Source organism: Nicotiana tabacum, chromosome 5 (assembly GCF_000715075.1).
Source record: "Nicotiana tabacum cultivar K326 chromosome 5, ASM71507v2, whole genome shotgun sequence".
In the NCBI taxonomy this organism is placed as follows: Eukaryota; Viridiplantae; Streptophyta; class Magnoliopsida; order Solanales; family Solanaceae; genus Nicotiana; species Nicotiana tabacum.
The window spans coordinates 138,250,367-138,268,362 of record NC_134084.1 but is presented as its reverse complement, the minus strand read 5'-3'; the positions used below and the strand labels follow the sequence as shown (position 1 = coordinate 138,268,362).

Below are 17,996 nucleotides of genomic sequence, written 5' to 3'. Positions count from 1 at the left end.
GTATATACTTGACACACTTAGAAGAAATAAGAAGCTCTTATCTCTTGCTCTCTATTTCTTGTCTATTTTTTTGTTTCATATTGTCATTTTGATTTAGTTTCTTAACACATATGTTCATTTTGACATGTAATAATTTTTTTTTCTTCTTGTCTCTTCTTGCCTGTTTTTTGGATATACCTTAACCAAACTATTAGAAAAATAAATTAACATTAGGCAATGAGATCATACCTTCTCTTTAGTCAAATGAATCTTCGAGCGTTGAACATAAATAAGCTCAAGATTCTTAGGTGAGGAAATATAGTTTTTTAGGGAAAAACAAACAAACTCAATAATTTCAGATTAAAATAAAATGCAGATTTGACTATACAAATAAATATTAGGTGATGACCCATAAATTCTTTCTTGTTACATTCTTCATAATCTTTCAAAAAATGGGCTAAATTCTTCAAAATTTAACACTTTTTTGTCGCACTTTATGATAGTACTTGAGGAGAGTCTTGGAGCAACAATTAAGTTGTTTTTGTATGACTTGTAGGTTACGGGTTCGAGGCGTGAAAGCGGTCCTTCTCGTGAACGCGAAATGCTTTGTGTAATGAATTGTCTTTTTTTATTTATGATACTCCCTTAACTGGGCATAAAATTCAAGAAATAAGAAAATTTTATAAATTTACATAAATATTTATGTTATTATAAATTATTTCATAAAAAGTTAATTATAACTATTTTTTAACAAACTAAAGAAAAATTTATCGCATAAATTGAACGGAGACGGAGGGTACCACTTCGTCGATTTGTATAATAAAGAGATTAAGTTAATGATATCCGTATTAGCAAATGAAATAACGAACAAGACAAAGCGGCAACCAACGGACACGACAATGACGAAAGACTCTCTCTCCTAAACCCAAAAAATTAAACAAATGAAGCAAATTCAGCTCTGCCGTCCCAGCACCAATCCTTTTATAATCACCTTCTGCTATGCTTATTATTCCTCACTCTCACTCATTAATTACTCTTTAATTACCTTTAATCGTCAAAAATCTCCCAAATGGCTTCTTCCTTTTCAATCAACTCCATAAATCCTAATACCAAATACCTCAGCCACCTTAGAAACTACTCTTTTCCGGCCTCTGTGTTAAGAAGAACTATAAATTTCCCCGTAAAAAAGAGTAGTAATTTGAGCTGTAAAAGGAGAAGTTGCAGAGTTGGGATAGTTAGGGCATCATCTTCTACTGAAGTAGTTGATGATCGTGGGAGTGCTGACGTGGAGAGGGCCCACAATGGGAAGGTTCTGAGAGTGGGCCTTATTTGTGGTGGCCCATCTGCTGAGCGTGGAATTTCTTTGAACTCTGCTCGATCAGTTCTCGATCATATTCAGGTGCAAATCCAATTTTCCCGCCAAAATTATTGTCATTAATAAAGAAATTAGATTTGTATGGTTTCTTTATCTCTTAACTAGTTAAGAACTAATTGTGGAAGTACTGTAGCTATGCTAATTTGAACATACGTTTTGGGGTTGAAATATGAAACTAGCCGTTTTTGTATTGATGAAGTGCAACTTTTGCAGAAGAGGATTAAATTTAAACTAACGAGAGCAAGATTTTTGAAAAGAATTTCTAATAATCCTGTAGTTATACTAAATTCATGTTGTGAAAATGATGCAAGTTCAAAACTTTTTTTGTGGTTGCTTATCAATTTTTTTCTTTAAATTGATGAACTGAAGAAAACATTTACGTATGTTGATTTTTACACTGTCCTAGCTTGACCTGAAAATGTTTTAAGTCAAGCTCTTTGACAGAGTGGATGTTCTGTTTTGATGCAGCAAAAAAGAAAATTGTTGCTGTAATTGCCTATTTAAAGTTAAAACTCCTTTTGATGAAGGGTCGCGGTGAGAGTTGAAACCAAATTCTCAACCTGCTGTGATATTATGATGAAGTGTGTGACCACCTTATTTAAAAGTTTAAGTTGTTAGAGAGGAGACACAATTATTTGCTTATGATTGGTCTCTATGACGCGTCTTCACGTGCTGGTTATTGAGAGAAAATTGAAGATGTGGAATTTTGCCAAGGTGGAGATTTGTTGAAATTGGCAAAATGTTTGTCCCACATCGGTGGGAAAACAAAAGTTGGGGGGATTTTCCCCCTATAAAAGAAGGCTTAATGTTTAGGATTTAAACACACCTCTCATTTGCCTTCTCATCTGTTTAAGGCATTTGTATCTTCTCTCTTTAGTATTATTTCACTTGTATTTTTGGAGTGAAATAAAATATTGGTTGTGTCCGAGGAGTAAGCAAAATTAGCCGAACCTCGTAAATTCTGGTGTTCCCTTTATTGTTGCTTTATTGTCTTATTTATTATTTGGTGGCTGTCATAATTTTTGGTATAGTAGAGGCTGTGAAAGAGGCAATTTGGCTTCAAGGATTGCTAAAGGAGCTTGGTGTTGAACAAAAAGGTATCACAATTTTTTGTGATAGTCAAAGTGCTATTCAATTAGCGAAAAACCAAGTGTATCATGCAAGGACGAAGCACATTGATGTTCGGTATCATTTCGTACGAGAAATCATAGAAGAAGGTGGAGTCACAGTGAAGAAAATTCATACTACGGAGAATCCTGCTGATATGCTGACAAAGGTGGTGACTGCGATCAAGTTTCAACATTGTTTGGATTTGATCAACATTGTTGAACACTGAAGATTGAAGATGAAGACACAACCAAAATTTGTTATTGAGAGAAAATTGAAGATGTGGAATTTTGCCAAGGTGGAGATTTGTTGAAATTGGCAAAATGTTTGTCCCACATCGGTGGGAAAACAAAAGTTGGGGGGATTTTCCCCCTATAAAAGAAGGCTTAATGTTTAGGATTTAAACACACCTCTCATTTGCCTTCTCATCTGTTTAAGGCATTTGTATCTTCTCTCTTTAGTATTATTTCACTTGTATTTTTGGAGTGAAATAAAATATTGGTTGTGTCCGAGGAGTAGGCAAAATTAGCCGAACCTCGTAAATTCTGGTGTTCCCTTTATTGTTGTTTTATTGTCTTATTTATTATTTGGTGACTGTCAAAATTTTTGGTATAGTAGTTGTGACTTATTCACACTATACATTTGGCTTCCGCAACAATTAGAAGATGTAATCTAGTACTCCATTTCTTGCTGCTGGTTGTTGCTAAGAAATAGGAGACTATTATGTTTTACTAATGTAATGATAGTTGATTGTTCCGTGTCTATTATTTGTGTTATGGAAAAATATTTGTTCTTTCATTTTGTGATTTACGCTTTCCAGTGCTTGAGCAGGGGGACGATTTGGATGTTAGCTGCTATTACATTGATAGCAACCTCAATGCCTATGCTATATCCACTGCGCAGGTTTGCAGATTAAACATATGCACCCTTTAACCCGTACTTTCTGTCCTTTTCGCTATAAGTTACTGTAATAATTGATCACCTATATTTAGGGGGACTTGGAAGCAGGGTAAGAAAAGTCTTCATTAGGAGCACTTTTCCACTATGAATTTATTACAGTCTGGTTGCTATTCAAAAAAGATTCTGGGATTATCAAGACGTGGTTGATTGATAGGTAGAGATTCTTGTCGAAATGAATATGGGATAATCTGTCTCTACTGAGATGGATGATCTCAGAATGTGCATCAATAATTATCTTAACAAGAATTATAGGTGCCGTTTTCTTGACGAAAAAAAGTAGGTTATAGAGCTAGAATTGAATTTACAGAAGCTATTAGTTCATTAATTATTATTATTGTTATTATTATTATTATTATTACTATTATTATAATATTATTGATCAGTGTGATGGTTCATTTTGTTTATGCAGTTTTATTAGTATAATAAGTTGCTTGGTAAAGAGTTCATTTTAAATTTATAAGCACTTCTGACTTATTTTTTCCTTTAGATTCTAAAATCTTCAGTAAGCCAATCGTTCCTTTTCTCCTTTTCCATTCAGTTTGATCCGATTATTGGCTCATAATCCATGAGCTTGAATTTGGATTAAACCTCAGAGGATATTTAATTCCTGCTTTCTCATTCTGCAATGTGAATCTTGGCCATTGGCCAGACCCAATATGCATTTGGAAAGAACCAATTCTCAGACTAAGTTTAACTCATTGATAGTTTATAAGCTTGATAAAAGAAAAAACTCATTGATGCTTTATCCCTTGTGCTTCTCCTAGGCACTGGGCATCTCCTGTATCTTTTGTGGTTTTGGCTATTGATAATTTAGTTTTCTTGTTAAATTTCACATATAGGTATACTCAAACACTCCTGCAGACTTTGATTTCAAACTTGAGAGGTTAGTTGTCACAGCTGAACATCCGAGCTTGTTATAGTGTAAAATTTTCCGTGCTTGTTTTAGTTGAAATGTTCTCATATTGTATTTGCAGCCTTGCCCAAGGCTTCCGGTCATTATCTGACTTTACAGAACACCTTGCTTCTTCTGTGGACATAGTTTTTCCTGTTATACATGGTCGTTTTGGTGAAGATGGTGGCGTTCAGGTTTTTGTACTGAAACACTTAAGAACTTTCACACGTGCTGATTGCTTTCTGTTTTTCAAAGCTTAAACGAATTCCTTTTCTTATGTTTTCACATGTGTCTTGATTCATTTTTTAGGAGCTATTGGAACGATCAAATATTCCATTTGTTGGAACAGGGTCCACCCATTGTCAAAAAGCATTTGATAAAGTAAAATACCTGTCGCATCTACTTTATTTTTATTTTTTCTGATCTGGCATGGTTTTCTTATATCAGTTGAGACCAACTAGAATGTATGTATTGATTACATTATGTATGCTGTTCGTTTGAAGAATGAATCCATTAATCTCAAAAATAACTTTTTATTCGTTTAAATTGTTTGGTTGTATTTGAACTCTAGTAATTTTTAATTTGAACCACAGTCCTATTCTGAAACTGAAACCTTTGATCTTCATTTTGATATTTTAGTTGATTTATGAGTGTGTTTAAGAGATATAAATTCATATTAAAGTACATCGGAACCACATGCTAATGTACTAGATTGATCATGTCAGCAAGAAATTTTTACTAGAATCGTCCATGGTCTAGCAGGCTGCTGTCCATAATGCATTATCCATCCAAACTGCTCTTTGATTAATAGATGATATTGATGCTTCTTTCAAAATTTTCAACAGTATGATGCATCGTTGGAGCTTGACAGACAAGGTTTCGTGACTGTACCTAATTTTCTCATACAGGTGTGATCTGTGTTTATTTGTGTTTCATCAAGGTCTTTTAGTTCTGCTTTTGACCTTCTGTATCATGTGCTTTCTTCTGTTTGAAGTTTCCATATGCAGGCATATATTACTACTGTTAAAAATGGTCTTCCAACTTTATTTTTTTTTGGGTCCTATTTCCCTATTCAAACTGTATCTGCTAAGTTTGACATCATATTTCTTACAAAAAGGCTTGAACTTGCTTATCTTATCTAGCTGAGGAATATTCACAACTCAGCTTGTTTCCGATTCCCCCTGATAATGATTACATAATCTGTAACAGCCCAGCCCGATATTGTCCGCTCTGGGCCTAGGCCCTCACGGGTTTAAAACGCGTCACTAGGGTCTAAGGCTTGTTAACTAATATACCCAGCATCTCTACTGTGTTTTGCCGATGTGGGACTCTGTCTAAAGTCTGGGGTGTTACATACACCCCCTCTTATGGACTCAGCGTCCTCGCTGAGGTTTGCCCCACCGCATGGGATTTGCCTAGACTCAGCACTGAGGTTTGCCCCGCCTAACCGGGATTTGCCTAAACTCAGTTGAACTCTGATCCACCATCGGCATGGCTGACACAAGAGTGGCTCTGATACCATCTGTAACAGCCCAACCCGCTAGTGATATTGTTGCCTCTGAGCCTAGGCCCTCACGGGTTTAAAACGCGTCACTAGGGTCTAAAGCTTGTTAACTTATATACTCAGCATCCCTCTTTTGTTTTTGCCAATGTGGGACTCTGTCTAAAACCTGAGGTGTTACATAATCTATCCTTATTTTATGTTGAAACTGGGTAAATCTTCCTCTTTCTTCTCTAGATTATCCAATAAAGAGAAGAAGTACCTTTTGCTTCTCTATTCATTTTGTTCTTGGTTGGTTCACTTCCTACTCGACTGTTCCTGTTTTTACATCTACTTTTTGTGTTATAGTATTTATTTTCCTGTATTTTCCCTTGTTGATATGCAAGCCAATGCAACCTACAAGAAGCTGCTTTCTTAAAATATCATTCTTACACCCAAGAAACAGAATTGTACACAAAACTAACTGTGTGGTCTGGTCCTGCTCTTAGGGAAGTGAAATGGATGAATCTGGACTGTCAAAGTGGTTTGACCAAAACCTACTAGACACTAAGTTAGGAAAAGTTGTGGTGAGCACTAAATGGAGCATTTTGGTAGTTTTGCAGCACTCCTCATCCATTATTTACGTTTAGGAGCCATACAAAATTGCAGGTAAAGCCAACAAGAGCAGGATCAAGCATTGGAGTTAGTGTTGCCTATGGTGTCACTGATTCTCTGCAAAAAGCTAACACAATTATTTCTGAGGTAATCTCTTTCTTCTCCGTGCCATTCTTCTTTTTTGTTTTTTAAGTTTGTTATATTATACCTCTTGAAAAGCATTGGTTTTGATGCTGTATTTGATGAAACTGGAAATGGAAGTCCTTTAAATGCTAGGTCGCAGTTTGTATTCAGGCATATATTCAATCAATGAACTATTTTTCATTACTTTGGCAGGGGATTGATGACAAAGTCCTTGTTGAAATTTTCCTTGAAGGAGGTAGTGAATTTACAGCAATTGTCCTTGATGTAGGTTCTGGTTTTGGTTGCCAGCCTGTTGTATTATTGCCAACAGAGGTATATAGATACTTTACTCTCTTTTTGTATTAAGTTTATTAGAGGTTTATAAATTCTCAAAAATGACGGTGAAAGCAACTAGTGCCTGGGTTTGAACTTGCATGAGTACAGTAACTGTAGAGTTTCATTGTGCTGAGGTGTTAAATTGCAGAGATATCAGATAAATAAATCCAAGAATTAGGAACATCTAACATTTCTGCCAGTTTAAATTGCTATTGTCTGTTGAAGATTGATATTTGAAATGTAAGAAATGAAGGGCACCAATGTAAAGTACTATAGACCCTTGTGGTCCGGCCCTTCCCCGGATCCCGCGCATAGCGGGAGCTTAGTGCACCGGGCTGCCCTTTTTATATACGCATTCCATAGGAAGATATCTTTAACTGCTTTCTGAATCTGTATGGTTATCATGCCCTTTCACGTCGTCCCTGATTACAGGCAGAAATTGACACAAAATCTTACATTGGTATGATGGAAAGCCAAATTTCCGTCAACTTTCTTTTATAACGGTGATAATTGTCATTTAGCAAAGTGATATTCTTTGGTTTCTCAAAAGAAAAACGAAAAAGAAAAAACTAAGTGATACTCTTTGGTGGTCCATTATTGAGCTTATAGATTTTGATACCGATCCCTTTCAGCTCTGCAAGTGTGCCAGATTAGGAAATACTTATCTAAAGTGGCTCATCATGCATTTAGTGCGGAGCAATTAGTATTCTCACATTTGAGTAATGTTAGAGCAGAAGTTACTGACAGTCTGCCGCTGCTTGCTTTTGTGGGGCTATGCTAGTACGTCGAGGACTTGAACTTCATTAAGTTATCTTTTGTAACATAGAGGGCGAAACCTTTTTTGTCAGTTCCCTAATTACTTGTTAACGTTTTCTCATGTACAAAGGATCCAGTGCTGAAAAGATTATTCATACAAAATGTTGTTATTGGAAATAAATTTGTTGAAACTGTGTTCTGCTATTAAATCGGCAAGGAACGACAAGGCTATTTACTATCATCATGGTTGATGTTTTGCTTCATGTAACACCAATTACGGACCACTGCTTATTAAGGATTGTGTAGGTCAATGAGTAGATCCTTATGTTTGATTATCATTAATGAAAGAGTTGAGAGAAAGTGTTTTCTTTCTGCCTTTTTTCTCACAAGATTTCTGATGAAATGTAGTCAATAGCTATAGCAATGAATTTCTCAATTTTTTTTATGCTCTATGTGTTTAATGGCCACCATGTTCAGGTGGAGCTGCAATCACATGGCACTGTTGATGTTAGGGAGAAAGACGCTATATTTAACTATCGACGGAAGTATCTCCCTACTCGGCAGGTAGTGTAAATTTTCTGGTTGATGGAATGTGCACCTAAAACTCTAGGGACATGTTTTACTGTTCTTTGTTTCTTTCCTTTTTCCTTTCATTTTTAAGCATAATGATGACATCCTCAATGTGATCGATAATAGCATGGCATTGAAGACATAAGTAAATGCGTTTCATATCTCTTGTTCATTCATTTTACATTCCATAGTTAAGGTTGTCTCTACCCTATATAAACACAACTTTACTAGGTTATGACAAATATCGAACGATTGGTGATACAGAGGTCCTTTGCTTTTGTTTAATTTGCTGGCATGCTTTTCTGATTTAAATCTCTCATGTCTTATCTCAAAGCTCAAAATGTACTTATAGATTTCTTCTTGCTTATATTAATCTAAACAGCACGGCAATTATTGCAGGTTGCTTATCACACTCCACCTAGATTCTCTGTGGATGTGATTTCAAAGATACGTGAAGGGGCGTCATTACTATTTCAGCGGCTTGGTTTGCGTGATTTTGCTCGAATTGATGGCTGGTTTTTGCCGCCTTCTATGAAAGCTTCCTCTTTTGCAGGAAACAAATTTGGAAGGACTAATTCTGGCACAGTTATATTCACCGATATCAACTTGGTGAGATAGCTTACTGACTGTCCCTGTATTTTCTCATCAGTATTTATGCTTGACCTGTTATGTACCTTCTTCTCCCCAGATCAGTGGAATGGAACAAACGAGTTTCTTATTTCAGCAAGCGTCAAAGGTACTCCCAATACTGGTCCTTGGTTTATTGCTGATGAACATTACGTGAAATTTCCAGCCTGCTTCAGTATAGGCCCGTCGATCTTCAAATCTTGTGGTGTCATTTTATCTGTAAAACATGTGGTATCATTAAACTTTCCATGCTATAGGTGTCCGTACAGACCATCGGAAAGTCCATTTGGCATGAACTGCCTTTTCCTCTAGAAGAATGTCCATCTGGCGTAAATTTTGTGTGCTCAATATCTTGAATAAAAAAGAAAGTGGTATGCTGTTATGAGGTTTCATCTGGAACAAATCTGTACTATCTTATATATGGAAGTTCTGATTTGTGAACAGTATCCTATCCTTACCCCCCAATCAAACATGCAAACATAAGAACCCTTAAAAAGAAAAGCAGGGGATAATAAAATTCCTTGTGAGAGAACTGGTAGATATACAGTCCATTTGAGTAACTTGATATATACCGGTATCACAACTTCTAGTGGTGGTATTATACATGTTTCCTATAAATTAGCTAGCTCCAGTCTTGCTGAATGTAATGAGTTTGTGCATATCTTTCCATGTCAGGTTGGATTTTCACACTCAAATATTCTCCGGACCATCATCCAACATGCTTGCTTGCGGTTTCCAGCTCTTTTGTCACATAATATCATATCAAGTCCCTCGAGAAGGAGATCAAAATCTGCATCAGTAACTGAAGCATTTATTAAACAACATAAGAAAGTTTACGTCATCTTTGGTGGTGACACCTCTGAACGCCAAGTATCTCTTATGAGCGGAACCAATGTTTGGCTGAATCTAAGAGCATCTGATGATGTAAGTTTTCGTGTCTACCAGACTAATGAATCTTCTATTCTGAACATAATACTGCGACTCAGGGACTGAATCCTTTTTTTTTTTTTTTTGGTAATACATAAAAGACAATTGTTGATTATTGGAATGGAATGGGGCCGAATAGTGTGGAATGGAGGTAGAGGATTCATATAGCTGACCCCGACTAGTTTGGGATTTAGGCATGGTTACATGTATTTTCATATGGTAATTTTTTTTATTCCCACTTTTGTCTCGAGCAACCCTCGCTTGTTGCCTCAGGGACTGATTCTTCAGTTTGTTTAGTATTATTGATAGCTGAATGGCTAACTTTATAGAGGCAAATGACACTACCGGAAGCTTTAAAATTGTCTTATTTCAGTTAATGAATTATGAGTTGATCATTTCCATTACCCTTAATTCATGGCTTTCTTTACTATGCTTGGGTCAGTCCTCTTGCTCCAGTGTTGCTGAAATTCCCAACACTGCCATCTTGATTTAATTTGTAGGGTTGGGGGAAACTAAGTGCTAGAAATTTACATTCAAAATCATGTCCAATTGTCTTCTATCTTACCAGCATTTGAAACTGTCTTTACATTGGTTGGTTGGAGTTCTGATGATCCCTGCGGTTTTCAAGTAGTGTTCAACTGAATATTTATTAATCATATTCAATTGATTGGTCTAAGGTTATTGACAAAAAAGATGTGTCTAAGGCACTTTCATTTCTTTTTGCCCAAGTCACTTCTTTTTTGTCTACAGCTGGTGTTTTATGCAGGCATGGGAAAGAGGGTTCTTAGTTATTAGTTCAGGTGTAGGTGTCACTGTGTCAGCAGATAGTGACATAACAATCGGTTTTATTATAAAATTCTGTTAATGTTTCATCTGTCCATGGTGCCTGTCCTGTCTATGCCTGGAGTTTAATCTGTCCCCCCCCCCCCCCACAGAGGAAATCCATATGTTAAATTGGTTGCCGTCAAGTGTTTAGATGGCCGAGTTGGTCAGGTGCCAGATTAAGGTTCTGGTCCAAAAGGGCTTGGGTTCAAAACCTCAAATCCCACTCTCAACACTAAACTTTACCCCACTTGTGGAATTACACTGGGTTTGTTGTTGTTGTAAATTGGTTGTCATCATTTTATATATGGTACTATAACAAAGATCAGATGTGTTTAGTTAGAAACAAATGATGGAAAAGATCTCTTGCCTTTGGTAATAGTTAGGACAAGAGTACAACTTCCTTGTATTCTTGTTCGTCAAATGTTGCTTTCTCTCACTTCTTTAGCAGTTTAATTGTGATCTTTTCTTAGATGTTCACAAATTTATCCTGGCAATACCATGATGTGGCAATTTTGCTGTTTGCAGCTTGAAGTGACGCCGTGCTTGCTTGCCCCTGCAACGAGCTATTCTGATGTTTCAGACTTCGGTAAACATGAAGTAGATAAGAAGTTTAAGACAGTATGGACATTGCCGTAAGTGTATTTGCTATTGCAGTAGACTACAAGTGGATTGCATATCTTATGGCCTACTTTACTCATCCTTTTTACTTTTCTTGTCGCAACTGTTAGCTAAACTTCTTTGAACTAGAATCCAACTTAGTTTGTGCTATGGCAACCTTAGGAGGACGTAAGGTTTTCATCCTCCTAGTCTTGAATATTATCTTAGTGCAAGTCGAACCCTTTTTCTTGGTGTACAGTTATTCCCTTTTGCTGAGACATACTACAGAAGAAGTCCTTGATGCGTGTCTAGAGGCAATTGAACCCAATCGGGCAGCTCTGACATCTCACTTGCGAAACCAAGTTATGGATGATCTCACGAGAGGTCTTAGAAAGCTCAGTTGGTTCAATGGGTTTGATATATCTGATGAATTACCGAAGAAATTTTCCCTGGAGCAGTGGGTGAAGCTGGCTAAGGAATCTCAGGCAACTGTTTTCATTGCAGGTCAGTAGATGAGTACATGATTATACCTTTTTGGCAACTGTTAAACCGCCTTAGTATGTGCTACTTCTTTTACATATTTATGTTTGCTTCAGTAATCTGCTACGAAATAAGTAGATAAAATAAAGTGGCATATAGTTCAGCTATATATTCATCCCCGTGAGAAAATAATAGGTTATAACACTATCAACTTTCATTAGATGTTATCTTTTAATATCTGGAAGTAATGATGCCATCGTGTTCCAATTGACAGTGCATGGGGGCATTGGAGAAGATGGTACACTTCAATCTTTACTAGAGGCCGAAGGGGTTCCCTATACAGGTCTGTATTGGCTGTTACATTTGAAAGAAAGGAGTGCAAGCCAACTTGTAATCACTAATCTATAGCTGCTCTTTTGACATTCTTATAATGGAAGGTCCTGGCGTCATTGCTTCAAAAACATGTATGGACAAAGTTGCAACCTCTCTTGCTCTAAAACATGTGAGTTGACTAATCAATGTTCACATTTTAACCGAGAAAGTATCATTTCTTTCTTCACCCCTTGCATTTTATCCGGTGAATGGGATCAAATATCAGTCAGGTCATCGTCCAATTATGCTATTGTGATTAGAAGAGCTCAGCTAATGTTGCATTATTAGCTACAAAACAAGCATGTCATTGGCCACAATCGAGATAACATTAAGTAACAGAACATCCTTATGCATCGGCATATTGATATTATCTTCTCCCTACACAAGTATTTCCTTTAAGCTATTATTTCTAAAGAGGAACATTGCTGTTCAGATAAAAGTTTGTTTTGGTTATGACGTACTTAAAGCAATTGAACTTACATGAGAGCACTTTTCCCTCAACCATGTTTTGATTAGTTTAGAAAGTTTCAGAGCAACAGGTGCTTAGACTACAGCCATAAAAGCTGGACTCCAATGATATTTGTTTAATTCATGGATCAGTTGACTGATTTGCTACTCAAGCTCAATATGTCCTGTATTTTAGTGAATGACTGAGCTTCTATAATTGAGATATACACAACTGAACTGTTACACAGTAGTAAATAAATGCCAGTTTACCACTATTAAATCCCAGCTGCAACATACACAAAAAGGTTATTGAATTGTGTGACCATCTCATCTAAAGCTTAAGCCATTAGAGAGAGTAAACCTTTATTTACTTAATTATGTCTTCAACACGCTCCCTCACGTGCGGGCTTGATTCTTTTTGATGAGCCAAGTACGCAGAAATTCTTTTTGATATTGGGTGGCGGTGAGACTCGAACCCAGGACCTCTGCCTGCTCTGACACTATGTTGAAGTGTGTGACCATCTCATATAAAAGCTTAAGCTATTACAAATAGTACACTTTTATTTACTTAATTATGTCTTCAACAAAAGTTACACACACTTCATAAAGGAGTAAATACTGGGGGTTGAAACCGAGACTTTAAAACCAAGGGCCTCGCCACTTAGGCTAGGCTTCATGCTCGAGTTATTTCTAATTAATTCGACATCTTTAATTTGAAACTTCTTCCACATGGGCTTCATCTGCATGTACCAGTGTAGTCCACAAGCTGATTTTGCATGAACACCTATTAATGTCTATCCCTTGACAAACATAAAAACTCTTTCTCTGGACAGTTGACAGACTTTGGAGTCCTTACAATAAATAAAGATGCGAGGAAGAAGGATGATCTCCTGAAAATGTCCATATCTGATCTCTGGCGTGACTTGAAGTCAAAACTTCACTGTGACACTTTATGTGTTAAACCAGCCAGAGATGGTTGCTCAACTGGTGTGGCCAGATTGTGGTAGTCTTTTGTTCCTCTTCAATTCTGTATGCAAATCTAAGAAAATGCTTCTTGCTATATTAACACTCTGCCTTATGCAGCTGTGAGGGGGACCTTGCCTTTTACATAAACGCACTTCAGGATTGCCTACCTCGTATTCCTCCTAACAGCCTATCAAAGGTATATGTGGACTTCTCTGTTATTGCTCCTCATCTACAAAGCTTTTTCTCTAAGTCACCGGCAGTATTTTATTTTCTCCAAAGCATTGTAATCAGAGTCCTTCAGTTCACAATGTGTTCGATAGGACTGTGCTTGCTTTCATTATTTTGTAGCTGATAGACAACAGGTTTGTCATGTGCTGCTTTCTCTTTAACCTGAATCATTTCTGGAAGTAGTCCTTTCATGATATAATTAATACCAGCAGCTGTAAGTATCATAAAATGAGAACATGCTTAAGAGATTAGTAGAGGTAGGTAAACACAAAGCATAGTCAGTATAGGCCTGTAGTTGCAAAGTTAAAAAAAAGGATATATACTTGCATGACTCCACAAAAATTTAATTTCAGCATGTATTGTGTAAGCATGTAGCCAGTTTTCCATTTCAGACAAAATGGAAAAATATCATATTTGTAGCTGAACCGCCTTATAAGGTAAAGTAATTCGAGCAATCTGCTGCTGTGATCATAAATTATGTGCTTGGCTTGTTGGAAATAAAACATGTCATCATGGTGTTGACGATTCAGACGAGGAATTAGGTGTATTTGCTGGATGAATATTACAAGTTGTTTGCTTATTAAATTGGATGACAATTACAACTTTTGACGGTAAACTCATAAAGTAGAACATAGATAAATTTTGAGCAGTTACATCCTGTTGCTCAATGTATAATGAGATTTTAGACCTGACACACATATATGGCTCTAAATTTTCCATAAACTACTGTCTTCAAGGAGACTCAAAACAGTACAAAAGGCTCTTAATCAAGTTACTCGAACTACAAACTAAACCTTTTTATCAAAGATCAAAAAATTAGTCCTGTCTGGCTATAGCTGTCAATTCTGTCACTATATTTCTGCTTTTCAATTTTCTAGCTTTTTAGTTTTCCAGCTGTTCTGTGAACTTCTCCCACTACTGGTTATCCTTCTCATGTGAACCTTTATTGCTTGATTGGCTCTATTTTTGCCTTTTTAGTGTAATTTATTTCTCAGCAATTACCAATCTGTAATACTTTTAGCTTTGAACACCGGATCATATGATTCTAAGGATCCCTAAGATTATATTGTATAATATATTTTTCTTGGTATCTTATACAGGCACATGGAATGATTGAGATGCCAAACCCTCCTCCAGAGCTCATAATATTCGAACCTTTTGTTGAGACTGATGAGATAGTTGTTGCATCTAAATCCAGAAACGAGATTGCACACAATTTACTCTGGAAAGGGGATAGTAGATGGGTAGAGGTCACTGTTGGTGTTGTAGGAAAACGTGGATCAATGCATTCATTGACTCCTAGTGTAACTGTGAAAGAATCTGGAGGCATATTATCACTGGAGGAGAAATTCCAAGGTATCTCTTCATTGATATCACATTTTCTAGTGTAAGTCATTCTATCGGTTATTTGGATATGCCTGTTGCAAGATGTAACCACAATTCTGTACTTGTAGCAAAAGATAAAAGAAAAGACAGCAGGTAGATGGTCTTGTCCCTATCATCTAGTTATTTCGTTTTTTCCTTAGTCACAGGTTCGTTGAGTAGAGCTTAGTGATTTTAGTTGAAACCATTAACTAATAAGCATTTTCTTGGGATACTGTGGATTCTTTCCTGTCAATGATGACAAGACATTACATGGTTCTGTCTATCAAATTCATGTGTCTGCAGGTGGAACTGGCATCAATCTGACTCCACCGCCACCATCTATTATGAGGTTGGTCACGAAGATTATTCATTTCTACCTTAAAGTAGTTCTTTACCAAGCCAGAAATTGTTCTTTGCAAAATAAACTTTTCTGGGTCTTAAAATTACCTACATATTTCTCACAATATTGCTTTTTTCTTCTCAATCAGTAGTTCCGCCTTGGAAAGGTGTAAAAAGCATATTGAACTTATTGCAAACACTCTACAATTAGAAGGATTTTCACGTATTGATGCATTTGTTCATGCTGACACTGGTGAGGTATGTTACTGTGGAGATTCTTCGAATTGATTGAAAAATACTTTATAATGTCATTAAGGAATGGTCTCTTTTCCAGCAAGTTGCAGTTCATTATGTGCCTCTCGAGATATTGTGACATACTTGGTATGTTTAATTCTATGAGTGCACAGAAAACCACGGTGAAGAGTTTGTTATGTGATTTAGAAAGCTGGAGTAAACTAAACATTTCAAAGTATTCAACGTGTTTGTAGGTCTCTTTTCTATGTGCCTTAGAACCAATTTGTTTTGCAGCCGATAAGTTTATATTGAGTGGTCGAATACTCTGTCCCACTTTGCTCGTTTGAGGTTGAATTGGGGCCAAACTGAGCATTTTAGAGGCAATATTTTCTGTCAATTAATTCAGTGTTCCTGAGTAGAACTTGAGGAATCAAAATCTAAAAATGGATTTCTGCGAACTGCAACACTTACATTTCATACAATTGATTGAACATTTTCTACGGCGAATCAAACTAAAGGTGTAATTAGGAAAGGGATATGCAGATAACAATTTGCAGATCCGTTATGAGATTTAATTGGAGTTGTTCTGTGGTTACAGGTGTTGATTATAGAAGTGAATACAGTTCCTGGAATGACTCCTTCCACTGTCTTAATTCATCAGGTGACATATTTGCTGCTTCTTCAACGATTACATAATTTTGCAATTTGGAACATAAGTCTATTCTATTTAAACGAAAGAACTCTATAGAAATTTAAACTTAGTGAGCAATGCAAATATTACATGCAAGTTCACTTCTGAAGAGATGCTGGAACCCCTAAATCTGCTGAAAACTGAATACCCTAAGCTTTAACCATTGTTATTAAGGTGTTTATTGTATTTAGGCACTTGCAGAGCAACCTCCCCTGTATCCACAGCAGTTCTTTCGCACGTTGCTTGATCTGGCATCGGAGAGATCCATGTGAAGAGTTCAGGGTGTGCATGGCTTTATTTCCTTCTTTGTATCTGTTTTCCATCCATCTATTTCTTTTCCATGCTTTGGAAGTATGCCAATTCAAGGCTGTTTGTAAAATGTAGTGAGGGGAACCTTTCCAGGATTGTTTTGTCTACCAAGTGTACATGTTGAACTACACCAAATGCAGATCTCCCCTCTTGTTCTTCTAATAATCTGATGGTTGTTTTATATTTCCACTGTGTAATCGGGGGGAAGTGCACACTTAGCCAGTAATAAGACATTTATTTACTTTTAAGTCACTATTTAAAATGCCTTTAGTCTTTAGCCACTACTTTAATAAACTTTTACCCGCCCAGACGAAAATACCCTTTTGCTCATAAAATTCAGGACCAAGTGTCCTTAACTTATGAACTTGTTACTGTAAGTTCAGGACTGACTGTCCTTAATTTATGAGCTTTTAAGTCTAAGTTTAGGACTACCTGTCTTTAACTTTTGAACTTGTAACTCTAAGTTCAGGACTACATGTCCTTAACTTTTGAACTTGGAACTCGAAGTTCAAGACTACCTGTCCTTAATTTATGTGCTTGTAACTCTAAGTTAAGGACCAAGTGTCCTTAATATTTGAGCTTCAAACTCCAAGTTCAGGACCAAGTTCAGGACCAAGTGTCCTTAAATTATGAGCTTGTTACTGTAAGTTCAGGACTAACTGTCCTTAATTTATGAGCTTGTAATTCTAAGTTTAGGACTACTTGTCCTTAACTTTTGAACTTGTAACTCTAAGTTTAGGACTACATGGACTACCCTGTCCTTAATTTCTGTGCTTGTAACTCTAAGTTAAGGACTACATGTCCTTAATTTCTGTGCTTGTAATTCTAAGTTAAGGACCAAGTGTCCTTGATAATGCTTCTATTAAAAAGATTAAAACATTTATTATTATTTTTTTTTGCTATTATAGTTGCCAATCTTTACTATCGAACAATTTTAAATGTTATTTATTTGTATATAAAAATTTTGAGTGGTCAACGTATTCGTCAGTCGTCACACTTTGTGGAATACCGCTGTACGTTCTTTACATTGGTATAACATGGACAGAGAAGAGATATAAGAAAGGGTAACACCATCTTTTCATATTAATTTTAATAGACTAGTGACTACTTTTGCTCAGCATTAAAAATGCTGAATAAAAAGTAACTACCACTTTAAAAAGTGGCTACCCCACGCAATTTTTACATGTAATTGTCTTGTTTTTATTTTGGGCTTTTTTCACTTTTAGCCCCTCGTTAGAAACTATTTACATTCGGTAGCCGAAAAAGTGTATAACATACAGAATATATATATACATATATATACAAAAAAATATACATTTTGTCGGCTATTATTTTAAGAGCGGCTATGCAATGTTATTTTCCCGTGTAATGTTTGTTTCCCGTCTCAATGTGGCTT

At 36.3% G+C, this 17,996-nt stretch overlaps 1 protein-coding gene across 3 annotated transcripts; it reads left to right on the top strand.

The window, feature by feature from the left end:
* The first annotated feature begins 824 nt into the window (after nt 1-824).
* On the top strand, nt 825-16,862 carry LOC107762573 (uncharacterized). Of its 3 annotated transcripts, XM_075254109.1 has the most exons (24): nt 825-1,378; nt 3,293-3,364; nt 4,261-4,304; nt 4,396-4,507; nt 4,623-4,694; nt 5,159-5,221; nt 6,303-6,380; nt 6,463-6,555; nt 6,745-6,864; nt 8,101-8,187; nt 8,593-8,802; nt 8,882-8,929; nt 9,496-9,744; nt 11,098-11,204; nt 11,429-11,673; nt 11,924-11,992; nt 12,087-12,151; nt 13,302-13,471; nt 13,552-13,630; nt 14,763-15,018; nt 15,331-15,376; nt 15,516-15,624; nt 16,199-16,261; nt 16,483-16,862. In XM_075254109.1, the coding sequence occupies exons 1-24, from the start codon at nt 1,049-1,051 to the stop codon at nt 16,561-16,563; spliced, it is 2,868 nt and encodes a 955-aa protein (XP_075110210.1). In that variant the 5' UTR covers nt 825-1,048; the 3' UTR covers nt 16,564-16,862. The 3 variants fall into 3 exon arrangements, with proteins under 3 accessions (XP_075110210.1, XP_075110211.1, XP_075110212.1); XM_075254110.1 differs by lacking the exon at nt 6,303-6,380 and having other exon boundaries at nt 827-1,378; XM_075254111.1 differs by lacking the exon at nt 4,261-4,304 and having other exon boundaries at nt 832-1,378; nt 3,293-3,397; nt 4,368-4,507.
* The last annotated feature ends 1,134 nt before the right edge of the window (nt 16,863-17,996 follow it).

Excerpts from the sequence above, each read along its gene's own strand:
- LOC107762573 (XM_075254109.1), top strand. The coding sequence starts at position 1,049 with ATGGCTTCTTCCTTTTCAATCAACTCCATAAATCCTAATACCAAATAC. Across the intron at positions 11,993-12,086 it reads CGAAGGGGTTCCCTATACAG|GTCCTGGCGTCATTGCTTCA; the intron begins GTCTGTATTGGC and ends TTATAATGGAAG. Across the intron at positions 13,631-14,762 it reads CTCCTAACAGCCTATCAAAG|GCACATGGAATGATTGAGAT; the intron begins GTATATGTGGAC and ends TATCTTATACAG.